The sequence below is a fragment of the Aristolochia californica genome, unplaced genomic scaffold, assembly GCF_029961685.1.
Source record: "Aristolochia californica isolate CCGP_79_NKW_82.1479 unplaced genomic scaffold, dmAriCali1.0.hap1 SCAF_15, whole genome shotgun sequence".
Taxonomy (NCBI): Eukaryota; Viridiplantae; Streptophyta; class Magnoliopsida; order Piperales; family Aristolochiaceae; genus Aristolochia; species Aristolochia californica.
In genome coordinates this window covers 20785619-20800534 of record NW_027181826.1, presented here as the reverse complement: position 1 = coordinate 20800534, position 14916 = coordinate 20785619, and the positions used below count along the sequence as shown (strand labels likewise).

The 14916-nt window shown below is 35.1% G+C and overlaps 1 protein-coding gene across 3 annotated transcripts; it reads left to right on the top strand.

Annotated features, from left to right (window-relative positions):
- Window positions 1–5507: 5507 nt before the first annotated feature.
- LOC137951413 (uncharacterized) lies at window positions 5508–14909 on the top strand. 3 transcript variants are annotated; one of them, XM_068798058.1, is made up of 11 exons: window positions 5508–5990; window positions 7731–7880; window positions 8014–8181; window positions 8545–8697; window positions 10665–10817; window positions 11105–11266; window positions 11363–11554; window positions 13644–13827; window positions 13934–14153; window positions 14352–14463; window positions 14564–14909. In XM_068798058.1, exons 1-11 carry the CDS (start codon window positions 5783–5785, stop codon window positions 14629–14631), a joined length of 1770 nt encoding a protein of 589 aa, XP_068654159.1. In that variant the 5' UTR covers window positions 5508–5782; the 3' UTR covers window positions 14632–14909. The 3 variants fall into 3 exon arrangements, with proteins under 3 accessions (XP_068654159.1, XP_068654158.1, XP_068654160.1); XM_068798057.1 differs by having other exon boundaries at window positions 14340–14463; XM_068798059.1 differs by lacking the exon at window positions 5508–5990 and adding an exon at window positions 7325–7439 and having other exon boundaries at window positions 14340–14463.
- Window positions 14910–14916: the final 7 nt, after the last annotated feature.

The window sequence follows — 14916 nt, the reverse complement described above, 5'->3', positions numbered from 1 at the left end:
TATTATAAATAAACTCCATACAATAATCAAACACAATAAAATTAAATGAAATATCACTATCAATTTACAATCACCCAAATAAAAACTATAAATCCATTATAAAATTACAAACTATAGTTGTTTCTCTTAATGCTAGAAAATAATATACGTCCCTGCATGAGCAAAATCTCCACCTATGACAAAAACAAAAAAATAAAATTAGTTATTGTCAAATAAAAAAATACTCTTCCACTACTAGTTACTTAATGTTGTTAAAAATATTAAAATTACCATGATGAGAGAAACATGAAAAATCATGTAGCTAGTAGCATTATCTCTACACTCTTCTTCTCGGGCTGTAATCATAAAACAAAATTTTAATAAATAAAACTAAAAAATATCATAATAAATAATTGATCAAAGAAATTCACCTTTTGATTTTTCTTTATACCGTGAAGAACCCGAACCCAATCACTGCCACAAATCAAAGCTTGAATTATACTTGGTGCCAAGGAAGAACGATATGAGTTTATTACTCTACCACCAGCACTAAATGTAGACTATGAAACTACTGTGGATATGGGAATTACAAGGATATCTGTTGTCGTCTTAGATAATACCCGAAATTTCATATGATTCACTTCATCAAAATCATATTGTGAAGTTTCCTCACAACTGTATACACCTTCTTCAAGATAAATTTTTAATTCTGACCTTGGTGAATTAACTGCATCCTTTTGTTTCATATAACTCATTAACTTTGACCAACCTGAACTTGATGAAGGTTTAAGACTTGTGAAAACACCCATAGAGCTAGTACTTGAAACAATCTTTTCATTTCTAATATCCACATTATATAAGGATACATATTCATCGTAGATCTCATATAAGGTGCGTCGACCTAAATTTATATTCATTGTAGCTTCCTCCTTATAATATATCACTGGAAAATACATTTCGATCAACTTTAATTTGACCCTTGGATCCAAAACTGAAGCAACAACCATTAATAAATTGCATTCACCCCAATACTTCTCAAATTTCTCTTTCATTCTACTAACCATTGTCCTAATGAAAACATTTTCATTTGTATAATGAAAACATTTTCATTTGTATAATGAAAACATTTTCATTTGTATAATGAAAATCCAAAACTTATTTTACCCTATATACCTCACTAAGGTACAAATTAGAAGTAGGGTAGTCACTCCCAAAAATTATATTAGTAACTGCATTAAAAACTTCTAAAATCTCACACACCATGTCAACCTTTTCCCATTCATCAAAACTTGGCAAACAATCATATGTTGGTTATCTAACTTTAAATCTAGAGAATGCATCTTTGATTTTTAATGCAGAAGTGGAGTTCCAACAAGTTGAACAATCAATAACTAACCTCTTTTCACCAAGTTCTAATTGTTGTACAATTTCAGAAAAAAGTGCGAAGTAGCCTCAGATAGATTTATGAATTTGACACTTTCACGCACATTATCAATGATATCATTAATCTGAACAAGACTATCTTGGACTAATAAGTTCAAATATGAGCACAACAACGCACATGAAACAACTTTTCACCACACACCAAATTTTTTTTCCTTGAAAAATCTTGTTTCGAAACTCTGAAACAAACATCATTATATGCATCATTATCAACTGAAATACTAAAAATTTTATTTTCAATCTCCCACTATTTCAAACACTTGTAAATAGCATCTGCTATATCAACGCCACGACGATGAGGAGGAACATGCACAAAACTCAAGACTCATTTTTGTAGCTTCCAATTACTGTCAATAAAATGCCCAGTAATAACCATGTATTCAATTTTTTTATTTTGAGACTTGCAAAGATCCGTGGTAAGACTAATCTTGTTAATCTCTTTTAACAAAATTTTCAATTTCTTTTTTTCTGCCTCATACACCTCCATACACTCCTTCTTAATGGTCTTACGAGATATTTTCTCATAATTCATATTTGTCATCTTCATTACAAAATTAAATCCCTCCTCTTCTACTATCATGAATGGATGATCATGCATAAGAATCCAATGAGCAGTGAGTACTCTCATTTTAACTTGATTATATTTTCCTCCAAAATCCATAAAAGGAAGTCCAAATGGACTTTGATCAACATTAGACCCTGCTCCCACTGGTTGAAAGTTTAAGGTTTTTTGTTTTCTCATTGCCACTTTTCTACTAGTGCAATGTTTCAAATATCAACTCATATGTGTGGTCACTCCACTACTAATAACACTCAAATTGATTTTACAATGAACACACTGAGCCTTTTTTGTACCATTAAGTGATACTTCTTTGAATTCCAACCACACATGAGACTTTTTTTGTCTTTTTGAAGTATGAATAGAATCACCTTCATCCTCATTTATGGTAATTTCATCTGGGCCCACTTCTATGACAGAGGGTAGTGACTCCGGTGGAGTTGAGTCACTATTTATAGCCACACTAGAATTAGTGTTAATTATTGATGTCAATTGAAGAGTTGTTGACATTCTTACTTCTACAAAAAAATAAAATTACAAATTAAAAACATAAAGAAAAGAAAGTTATCCAAAAAACAAAGATCCTACACGTAATTTAAGATACTTGTATATTCTTAGAGGAAGGTACGTGACATTGTGACAGTCGGGAACGACCCTTGCCTTTCAATGCAGCGGGGTCTCTTTGAGCCAGTAGCCCTGCACCCAATAGTTTCTAGTCCAATATTCCGATCCTTTTTTTATATACAAATATAAAAACTTCTAAGAGAAGGAAATAAGCACACCAACATTCTCTTATAATATTCTGATGAAATTCAACCTCAATACCAAGAAATTAATGATAAAAATGAAAAAAAAAATCAACACTTACAGAACCGGAAAGTGTGTTCGTCGTTCAGGGATATCTCCAAAAGCCTTTCCAATAATGAATAAGCACTGCTGAAACGAAGCGAGAGTTAGAAATTTTGTAGGGTTAGGTCGGCGACGAAAAAAAAAATAGAACATTAAATAAAAATCTTACCTCCTGTCGGACCGTCGCTTTCGTCTCGTCAGCAAGGAAGAACTTGGGATGAAGAAATCGAAGAGGAAGGATAAAAATCGATTGTAAAAAAAGAGAGATAATTTACATCCGTCTATATCTAACGTATCAATTCAACGAAATGTGAACATTTGACAAGGTTTAGGCATCATATATCATCCAATGAGTAAATTTAAGACATCAAAGGTTCACACACAAAATCTCAATTTCCAAAAGATAGAAAAGGAACTATCAAATCACTTTTGCTAATACATCAAGCCATATAACATTTTAGAACAGCAACAGATATAAGTTCAATGAGAATTAAGAAAGAAGGACAAAAACTAATATTTTTTATTCTTTTTTATAATAAAGAGAAGTTGGATGCAATTAAGAAAGCTCTTGATTCCATTAACTATAATAGAGTATTATTGAACAGAATATGTTATCAACACTAACATTTTTTGTTTTTTTTACAATAAAGAGAAGTTGGATGCAATTAAGAAAGCTCCTGATTCCATTAACTATAGTAGAGTATTATTGAACAAAATATGTTATCAACACCAACATTTTTTATTTACTTTGACAATAAAGAGAAGTTGGATGCAATTAAGAAAGCTCCTGATTCCATTAACTATAATAGAGTATTATTGAATAGAATATGTTATCAACACTCAAAATCATGAAATAAAATTCCATTGCTAAAATATATCAAGTAACAATTTGAATACTATTGTTGTTTATTGCTTAAATGTATGATAAACGTACAAAATTTTATAAGAGGTCAAACACCTAAAAATAAGAAGGCAAAAAAGAAACAAGATCCCAAAACATAAAAATATTTGAAAGTCTAGAATAATAATTTCATTTATGAAGAACAATGGAATTTGAGCAAAAAAATCATTGATAACCAACTATTTTCCAAACATTATAGCACTTGAGCTTAGTAAGTCATTCTGAGATATACAAAAACATAACAAATGACAAGGTGGGGGATTTTTCTCTCCCACCCTTCCTTTCCTTCTTGAATGTCATAACTCAGTATGAAGTTTCCTGGCTCTCAGCCAGCTAGAATGCAATTGATGGCACACTCAAGCAAAAATATAAAAAAAAAAACGAAAAAAAAAATTAAGAGAATAAAATAGGTCAACCTCTAGTAAAAACATGTGTCACTGAAGCACCATTGAACTATTTGAGATGCAATCAATTGCAAGAAAAAAAGAGTATACCAAAAACTCATCTAGTGGAGGAACCTATATACAATACCAACTGCCAGAATTTAAATGCCCCTCACCCACCAAAATCACTTAAAACTAACTTTAACATTAACATTAGGATTGGAATTGTAAAAGGAGATTTCCTTGAAACAGTGGAGGTTGTGCAGATGAGACTTGAAATAAGACATGAGAACAAACAGAATAATTATGACCATCTCTGTTGGAAAATCCATCCCCCAAAGCTTTTTCTTTAAGTTATAGAGGAAAAGGAAACATCCTTATACAATCTGTATAAAATAATCTTCCCAGTATGTTGTGACAGTGCATTACCTTCTACCCTTAAATCAAGAACTCACCGTTTCAAAAAATCAAACAGTATCAACATTCAAAATCATGAAATAAAATTCATACAGGCAGTTTTCTTCCAAGGATTTCTTCCCGAGTGTACTTTGTAAGTCCAAGAAAACTGTCAGTTGCAAATATCTGCAAAAAAAAAAAAAAAAAAAACCGATCTTTATCTTTGCTTAGGCATAATTGCATTCTAATACAAAACATTTCACTTACAGAAACAGAGTGTTTGCCGTTCGGATATCCAAAAAGACTTTCCAAGAATGAAGGAGCACTACTGAGAAACGAAGCGAGAGTTAGAGATTTTGTAGGTTAGGTCGGCGACGAAAAAAAAAACAGAAGATTAAATAAAAATCTTACCTCCTTCGGTCGGACCGTCGATTTCGTCTCGTCGGCGAGGAAAAACTTTGGATGAAAAAATCGAAGAGGAAGAAGAGAAAGAAATCGCAGAGGAAGAAGAGACAGAAATCGAGGAATCAAAGAGGGAGAGGGAGAACGAGGGATTTGAAGACCAAATCCCCCATTTCCCCTAAATACCTGCTGACGGATAGCGATTTCTGCAAGAAATCATACTGAAACGGCATGGAAATGGCAGAGTGAAGTATGGGTTTCGCAGGCGGCAAGACAAAACGAAGAGAGGTTTCCCAAAAAATTTCCAAATCTCCCGATCCCCGAATCGCTCGTTAAATTAACGAGTCAGCTCGTGAGCCGAACCTAGCTCTACTCGAGCTCGACTAGTTAATGTAAACAAGCCCATTTCTGAGTTCGAGCTCGGCTCGAGTTCGAAATATAACGTATCGAACTGAACCGAAACCAAGCCGAACTTTAGTGGCTCGCGAGCCGGCCAGAGCCGGCTCGGTTCGAAGCCACCCATTTACAAAGTACAGTTGGTCTCCGTGGCGGAAGCATCATGTTCGTCACAGCCAGAAGGAACAATGAAATTGTCATCGTCATTCGTCACCATTTATTTATTTATTCCGTTTTGAGGCTGGTCGAGGCACCTCCATTTTTTACCTCATTTATTGTAACTTCCCATGTAATTACTTCATTTGGTGGATCTCTGTCTGCTCGTCTTCTTTGAGGATCTTCATTTCCATGTTATGTTATGTTTACACACTAAGCAGATGGGATTTCCATGACTGATGCACATGAAAATCCTATTCAGTTGCAGAGAAAGAAAAAGCTGATTTATTTTTATTTATTTATTTTACTTGGCTGAGAATGAGGTGGGAGAAAGTGCAGGCTAACACAAGACCGCGAGAGACTCCAGAAGGGAAGAAATCGCCGGGGAGAATAGGAGGGATTTTGGGGCCCGGTCGGAGGTGGGGCCACACTTGTAATTGTGTCAAAGGAGGGAGGTTTCTGTATGTTTTTGGAGGCTATGGCAAGGATAACTGCCAGACTAATGATGTTCACGTCTTTGATACATGTGGGTATTAGAATTTTTTTTTAGCTTTAGAGTGAGCTGCGTCTGAATGTCAGTGTTTTGAAAACTTGCTGTCTAGTTGTTTGTGTTTTTTTTTTTTTTTTTGGGTTTCTGATGCGTGTGGATGATAATTTTGTATTTTTTAAGGTCCGTCTCTTCACTGGGTCTGCTGGGTTTTCGTTAATGTTTACTGCTTTGGGGCGTATTTGTTGTGCATCCACATTTTTAGTTATAAAAGGGGAGGACGTTTCCTCAACATATTTGCTTCTTTTTCATGCTTAATATTTGCATCATTGTTCCCTCACTTACTTTGAAATCCATTTGGTATCTTTTCTGCTTGAGGCGGTTTTTGTTGGGCTTTGTCTTCTTTGACTCGATCCATCGACTCTAAAGGTGGTCTCACTTCAATGTTTCATTTATTCTTGTAGTTTATAGCATCTGTACCTAGAGGTGAATATTCCTATATTTTTTATATACATTTATATCATTTTTTTTTGTTGAAAGCCCATTTCTATGATGATCATTACACGAGAAATGTGGAACCTGTGAATGCCCTTGAATATTAACGCATTTTTTAATTATGTTTCGGTGAACTAGTTAAGGAAGTGTATCTGTTCTTCATCTTTGCTTTTCTGTTGATGCTTGTGTCTAGACAGATGGTGATACCCTGATTTTGCAATGTCAAGTCTGGGGAGCTTGTCGTCATGGACATTGCTCCTTTTATATACGCCTCCTGTGCCGGTACTTTTAAGTTGTTGCTAGGCTCTCTTTGGTTCTGTTGATTTCTCTTAGTTTCTGCTCACCTTTTTCTCTGTCTGGCACAACTCTATTGTCATGTTGGAAGTATCTTTTATAACTTTGATATGAAATTTAATCTTCCATTCTTCACTCAGGCTTCTGTAATTTATGCAAGATATTATTAAGTTACTCAGTCTATTGAGTTGAAATGAACCATGAAACTATGCATGTCCTCTGTGGTTATCTTACATTATATACCTATGTTTTTCCTTCACAGAACTTGCTTCATGAGTCTATTTACATATATATATATATATAAATATATATGCCTACGTATTCAATATGGAATTTGAGTGGGTTTATTATTTAGCTTAATGTCTTCTGTGTATTTTAGTAGTAGGAGCTAGTTTTAAAGCCTCAAAGCTTTTCTGGATGCTTCTAAAGCGAAAATAAAAAGGTTAACAGGAGTCTAGCATTTTTAAGGCAATGAGAAAACATGATTCTATTATCATTTTCTTCATCTTCTTTCTCTCTATGAATTGGTTTGAGTAATCTTGTGCGTGCATTTTTTGATGGTTTTGGAGGTCTTGCAGGGAAAGAATGCTGAAAATGGGGTAGATTTTGTATATTGGTCATTTGGCTTAATGGCTACATGAGGGGGTTCTAGTGTGAAGGCAGACCTTGAGGAATTTGATTCATTTGAATCTACATTTGGTTGGCTTTTTTTGTCTTTATCTTTATTTCTGACTACTTATTTATTTATTTATTTATTTCTTTATTTGGGTTTGCTAGATTCATTTTCAGTTTTAGATATTCTAGTTCTGTTAGTTGCATGTGTTGTCAAGTTTTTGGCTATCTTTTTGTTGTATTCAAACTTCAAATAGTTTTTGGGTTGATTTTTTATTTGTGTTTTGTTCTATTGAATGTTACAAATGTTTTTGTAACAAATATCTCTTGCTCTGACCTTATGGGCTTTCTCTGTTGTTTGTTTTGATATCTGTGAAGTAAAGCAAACATGGAGTAAGCCAATGGTAAAGGGCACTCCACCTTCTCCGAGGGATAGTCACAGTTGTACCACTGTTGGTAACAATCTCTTCGTCTTTGGGGGCACTGATGGGAAATATCCATTGAATGATTTGCATATCTTGGACACTTGTAAGTGATTCTGCTTATATAGATCCAATGTTTTGCTGATTCCTGAAAATATTTCATATGATTTGACTTCTTTGCTTCTCTTTTTAGCTTATTCCAGTTGATCATCTGCTAACAAGTTTGTGCATCCATCTAGCAACCAATACATGGATAAGGCCAAATCTGAGTGGAGCTGGACCTGCACCAAGAGAGGGACACAGTGCTGCACTTGTTGATAAACAGCTTTTTGTATTTGGCGGCTGTGGGAAATCCTGTAATGACCCAGAAGAAATATATTATAATGATCTGTATATTTTGGACACAGGTGACATTATGGAGGGCCAGCTTTGAATTCTTTCTTTGTTCATTGTCCTGCTTGAGGCTGATTCCATTGTTTTTCCTCTTTTTCTTGAAAATATTGTTACATTTATTAAATAAGTGATGAATTAATTAATTTTGTTGGGGTTGTTGTTGTTTTTCATGGAATGTGTGAATATTATAAAAAGAGTAAAAGAAAATACAACCTATAGGGTGGGGCCACCCTCCAAAATAAGGTTTTGGAAGAAGGATCTCTGTTTAGCATGGTTGGGGTTGTTGTTGTTGTTGTTCTTCTTCTTCTGCTTCTTTTTTTTTTTCATGAAGAGTGGCTATATTAATGATATCATTTTTCCTCCTTTTGAACCTGCAGAAAGTTTTGTATGGAAGGAAGCTATAACATCTGGGCACCCTCCTTCCGCCCGTGATAGTCATACCTGTTCATCATGGAAGAACAAAATAATTGTGGTTGGAGGTGAAGATTCATCAGATTATTATCTCTCTGATGTCTATGTTCTTGATGCAGGTATTGAAGTTATAGTTTACACCCATCTGACACATTACTGTGCATCTTGGTTCAATGCCTGGATCTCCATTCGTTTTTAAAATGTGTGCTGTTTTTTATTGAAAATGTTATCTTTATGGGCTTTCTCTGTTGTTTGTTGCCCAAGAGATTGCTATATGCTTATAAAGATTGGTCATTTGATCAAATACATAAGCTAGTCTCCAAGGGGGAGTATAATTCCAGCCAATTACATTTTGTGAATCCCATTATATAATGACTGGAGATTTAATACCCAATAGTACATATTTTATTAACATGGAATCTCTGTGCAACAATTTTAGAGGTTAAGACATTTTAATATTGTTTTTTAATCCGACTTATGAGGGACTTCCAGTACTTGTAAAACTAGTATGCCATTTGCATGAGAAGGATAGAGGGGACACAAGTGTGTTTCTTATAACTTTGGTCTTACACCGAGGATCAGCTTAAGCTTCTTTCTTTTTGCACTATCATGGATGGTGGCCTATATCTATCTCATTTTAATAGTTATGGCCTATATTCTAGGGATAATCAATTGGCATATGTTATATGCAGAATATGCTGAATTAATTGATGAATCTAGCATGAAGAAAAAGCCAACTCTAGAAGCAGTGTATATGAAAATAAAATACAAAATTATGCTTTAGAATCCAAGTGGATTAAGCTTTTGGCGTGGGGGGTTTCTAGTGGGAGGTCTTGGTTTCAAGAATCACCAGGTTATGGGGTGTAATGCCCTAAAGAAAAAAAGAAAAAAAACTGAGCTGGTCTAAGACTTTGAATAATTGATTTGTAATTCTAGTAAACAAATTCAAACATGCGTATCTAGTGTTCTCCAAGTTACCTTAAAGGGACTCTTTCCCTGACCTATACTCATTTAGTCAATGCAAGGAGATTGAGGAGGATGTACCATGTAAAATAGATACAGTGTGTAAGGTGGTTGAAGTGTGGATTAACATTTGGGTACATGTTGTTACCATATGCTGAGAAGGGTGAAGAAATAGTTTACAAGACAAATGTTCTGTCATGCATGCTTTATAGAGATGCTTTGGCCAGTGAAGATGTGCCATCTGTAGAAGATGAAGGTGACACAGCTGGTACGTAGGTGGACGTGCAGTAAAATTGAGAAATAAATATTATGTACAAGAACACACTTGAAAGAGTAGCACCAAGAGACAGGAAAATAAGTGTTGTTTGAAATGGTTCAATACCTTTGCGGAGGCTGAGTTGGGTGTATAAAGGATGTTGTGGGGACTGATATGAAAGAAACAAAGGCCAAACATGACATCAATAAAGGTGGTGAGAAAAGGCTTGGTGAAGGCCTGCCGTACACTTGAACTTGCAAATGATAGAGTAGGATCAGTGAGAAATTATGCATCTGAAACCAACAAGGCTGGGACGAGGCTCTGATGATTATGGATGCTAGAAACTACTTAGTTGTACAAATTTGGCAACTTCTGATAACTAATTTGGAGACCTCTAGTTAGTGAGACTAGAGATTATGTGCATGAGAAAGATCCATGAAAATTAGGCTATTCAAAGTGGGACTATTTACAACTCTTTAAGAAGAAGTTGGATTAGATATTAACTAGATTTTTACTATGGGTTACTGGATTCCATGTTCTCTGATGACTCCAAAAATTGGGTTTTAGAATAGATTATCTCTGTTACTAGGATGACTGGAAGTAATTTCTATTGGATTATGTTCTACACTTTATTACTATTTTTATGCAGTTCTTGGGTAAACCTAATTAGGCAAGTTTTTTATTACTTGTAATGTTCATTGTCTTGAAGGGTTTTGTTAATCGACTTCTTCTTAACACAAAATAATGACAATTTGTGGCATGTTGTTGATTGGTTTTGCTTTAATTATTATATGTGGTAATTTTTGGTATCATTCAAATTAAAGTAGCTAATTTATGGTGATTGATGTATACCTTGCATGTTGCCAGATAGACTTGTTTGGACAGAGCTTCAAACTTCAGGTCAGATGCTAACTCCTCGAGCAGGCCATTCAACTGTAGCACTTGGGAAGCATTTATTTGTCTTTGGAGGATTTACTGATGACAGGAACCTCTATGATGATCTCCACATACTAAATGTGGGTATGTATCTATTACTTTTAAATTTTATTGTATACCTTTTTCTGTGTAAGGAATTGTATTAAATCTCTATAAAATTTAATTGAAAGTTTCTGTTTCAAGAATGATGTTAAAGACTGTCCATCCAAGTGCCTATATTTCAGTTGTTGTGTCCTTTCAGTTCTCATCCTGCTAATGTGTGATGCATTTAGGATTTTGCCATCTTTAAACTTTTAACTTCTTGGAAATCAACAACCATTTTATAGTTTAGATTTTCTGTTGAATTTTTCTCTATTCAACATTCTGTATAGAAACTGGGGTATGGAGCAAAGTTGAGAGTGTGGGAGTAGGTCCAACTGCCAGATTTTCTGTAGCTGGAGACTGTGTGGACCCAAGAAAGGGCATCCTCGTATTCATGGGGGGCTGCAATCAGGGCCTTGATGCCCTTGAAGACATGTACTATTTATACACAGGTCAACTTTTTTCTCATTTCGAAAGGCTGTCTTCTCTTATGTGCAGCTGGAGGTTTGAGTTCAATTCATGCAAACTTTTTGTGGATTTTGTAATAGGAGTCTTACTTCAAAATGGGGAAGAGGAACCAAGACAAGAAAAGTTCTCTCTCAGGAGAGAGTTGAAGAAGAAGTGCCAGGAACAATATCTTCTTCCACATAACAGATCTGAAAATTTTAAAGACTTTCCCAAGCTTGAGGTGATGCCCAATGCCTTCCAGCGGGTGACTTTTGCAAGTTCTGATCAAGAAGGTCTGATGCATTACCTTCCAATGTATAAATATTTTTCTGGTTCATGTATGCACTTTCTTCATTTATGGAGTTTTTAGGTAATGAATACGGGACAATGTCCAAGAATGCATGCAAGTAGGCAAGATTGTTACCTCTTTCTCTTAAGTTTCACCTTGAAGTGTAATTTCCAAATACTGCCCTCTTAGATGCCATATTTCTGAATATGACCATCTAGATGGAGTATTTCTACATGTGGCAAATTCCATGTACTAGTATATGGAATTTCCAATGTATAAATATGTTTCTGGTTCATGCATGCACTTTTTTCATGTATGAAGTTTTTAGGTAGTGAATATGGGATAATGTCTAAAAATGCATGCGAACTATGCAAGATTGTTGCCCTCCTCTCTTAAGTTCCACCTTGAAGTGTCATTTCCAAATAAAGCCCTTTTAGATGCCATATTTCCGAATATGACCATCTAGATGGAGTATTTCCATATGAGGCCGAATTCCATATATTGGTATATTTGTACATTTATATGAAACATATGTACATTCATGTTTAAAGGCAACTTATGGTAATGGTAAATGACATTCTATTGTAAGACCATTTAAAAGAATATTCTTTTGTAAAAAAATTGAAATGAAATTATTATTTGAATTCTAGTCACTTGTCCTCTAAGATCAAATCCATTAAGGTTAATTAGAATGTTTCTAGATACTTGAGAAAAAGAATCCATGCTTCGAGCAGGACTGTCTCACACTTCATGGTCAGTTAATGTCATTTTTAAATATCAAAGTTGTTATTATATTCCACTGTGAACCTTCCCCTCATCTATGCAATAATTTCGGGTTGAGAAGGCCTGAGTTATTGCACTTGACATGGATCATCGCTCTTTTTCTGATTCTGATCAAGACTTAGCTAAGGACAGATGGGCTTGATGTTCAAGTTTATCCTACTCATTGACATCCATAACAAACCCAGAAAAAAAACAGCAGTCATTTTTCTCTTCTCTGAGCTGTATGTTTATCTTATTCCTAACAGAATCACTAGTAGAAATTGGAAATTAGCATGATGATGTGAATCATGGTAACTTGGTGGTAATTGTTCACAGTTTTGGATGTTCCTTGGAACCCTCTTGGGGTTAAAAGGAAAAAAAAAGGCTGGGAATAATGAGCAGTATACTAAGAGAACTGGAGTTCAGATCCTTCATAATATTTCTGCACAGCTTAGAGAGGTGGACTCACGGGCACCTTTGAACATGGGGGCTGTCTCATACTTTTGTTGCGAAGTTTACCATTTTCGCTCATTGCCTGTGCCTTGTTATTGGTATTATGACTCCAATGAAAACTCAAGGAAACCATTCAATATTTAGGGTATGTGTGGTAAGATGATTGATGTAGTACATAAATCTAATGTTGAAAAAGTTGCTGAAAATTGTGAGGACAGACTAAGCCATCCTAAATTATTGAAGGTTTATTAAAGAAGAAAGCAGAAAGAGAAAGAGGTAGACTGAGAGACACTCTGTAGGGAAGTCATGTTTTTTTGGAAAGTCACTCTTTGGAAAAGTACTCTTTAAGATTCCTTTTCTATCAAGGAAAGGTTAGCAAGATTCCCTTAGCTGCCTAGTTTGTCAACAAGTCTAAATTAGGAGGGCTTTCTACAAGAAAATGTTTGGTTAGTAAGTTTCCTTTATCAGTTATTAATTTAGGAAAGTGATAAAGTGTGTAACTCCATTGTTGGTAGTTGCTATCTAAGTGAGTTGCTGAATTTTTTTTCTAGCAAGTTGTTTTAATTGAGTATGTCATAGTTCATCCTAGTAAAATTTTACTATAGATTAAGGTCTTAGTAGTTTTATAGTCTATAAGTAGGGGAAAATCTGCCATAACTTTGAATGAGCTTTGAAGAATAACACCAACTTCTCTTTTGGTTGCTGGAGCAACATTTTTTTTTTTTTCTTTTCCTTGAGAATAATTTTTTAGTGGATTTTTCTCTTGCGCAAACTACTGTTAAGTTTGTTTAATGACCAATATCATGCATGTGACTGTAAGACTATAACTTCTCTCATGGGAATGTAATGTATTACCGTAACTTCTATCTGTAATGCAGGTAAGCAGAACGTGCAAATTCTTGATCTCAATCCTTCTTCAGAGAAGGTATTTCAAGCAAAGGTTACGGATTCCTTCCATTATGGTTATACAATTGAAACTACCATTGATGGGAAACCCCTCCGTGGCATATTATTTTCCTGTAAGCCAGGTTTTGGACAGGCAGCTAATGAATATCTAAGTAGGTGAGTAATCTTTGAAATTATACTTCCATCTCTTTTTTGTTTGTTTGTTTAGAAGGAGATAGTTTGAATTAATATATTAGCAAATTGATTCCTTCTCCTTTGACAGGAAAAGAGCGAGTCCAGAAGACAGTAATGTTAAGACGGATGAGAGGCGAGAGCCGAAGGAGAAGATTGGTAAAGTTTTCAATCAGGAGTTGAAGGGTTTAGATATAATGCAGCAAGAGGATACACAGGGCAAAGAATCGACATCACAAGGGTCACCAATGGAGACAGTTGCCTCTGATTCGAACAACTCAACACCTCTTGATGTTTGTCAGCAACAAGAGGTTTGTCTGAGTTCTGTCAAATCACTTTCTCAAATGTAACTGCTAAAACCTCAATATCTGCAGTTTGACAACTAGAATTGAAGGATTTTTAATTTTTACAGAAGATGAGAACTCAAGCTGAATTTGTCATCATTCCCAATAGAGAACCCATTGAGATGAACTGTTATTTTAATTCATACCCTCTAGTTTTTCATGCAGATCACGGGAAACTCGGTACCGCCGCTAGTACCACTTTCAGACTCGAAAAATACATCTACTAATGAGATTCAAAAGAGCAAAAACACAGGGAACTCCTCGCCTCAGAAACAAGGTAACCCACACGCTTTAAATCTATCTGAAAAGCTTTATAAGTTCTCTAACATTAGGTTCCACTTTGGCATTGTATTGATACCTTGCTCATTGTCCATCAGATGAACCGGCGACAGCAGTGAAAGAAAATGAGCACCCAAACAATGGGCTCTTGGTAAAACCAGTCTAAGGCTCCAAGCATCATTCTGAAAACAAGCTGATGCACCCTGAAGGCTGACAATATAATCTGCCCAATTGTGTATTGCAGAAGAATGGAGAATGGCAGCGACACCCTGAAGGCTAGCCTAGCATGAGGTTGTATGTAATTACTTATGACGCAGGTGGGTTCGAATTCCCATCAATTGTCATTCTAATTGCGACGCATATTTCAACTTCTTTACGTCAGATTCCCTATTAGAAAGGTTCTCTCGAACGACTCTTTGCTATGAAAATAACAGAGATTTCACAGAGCAGC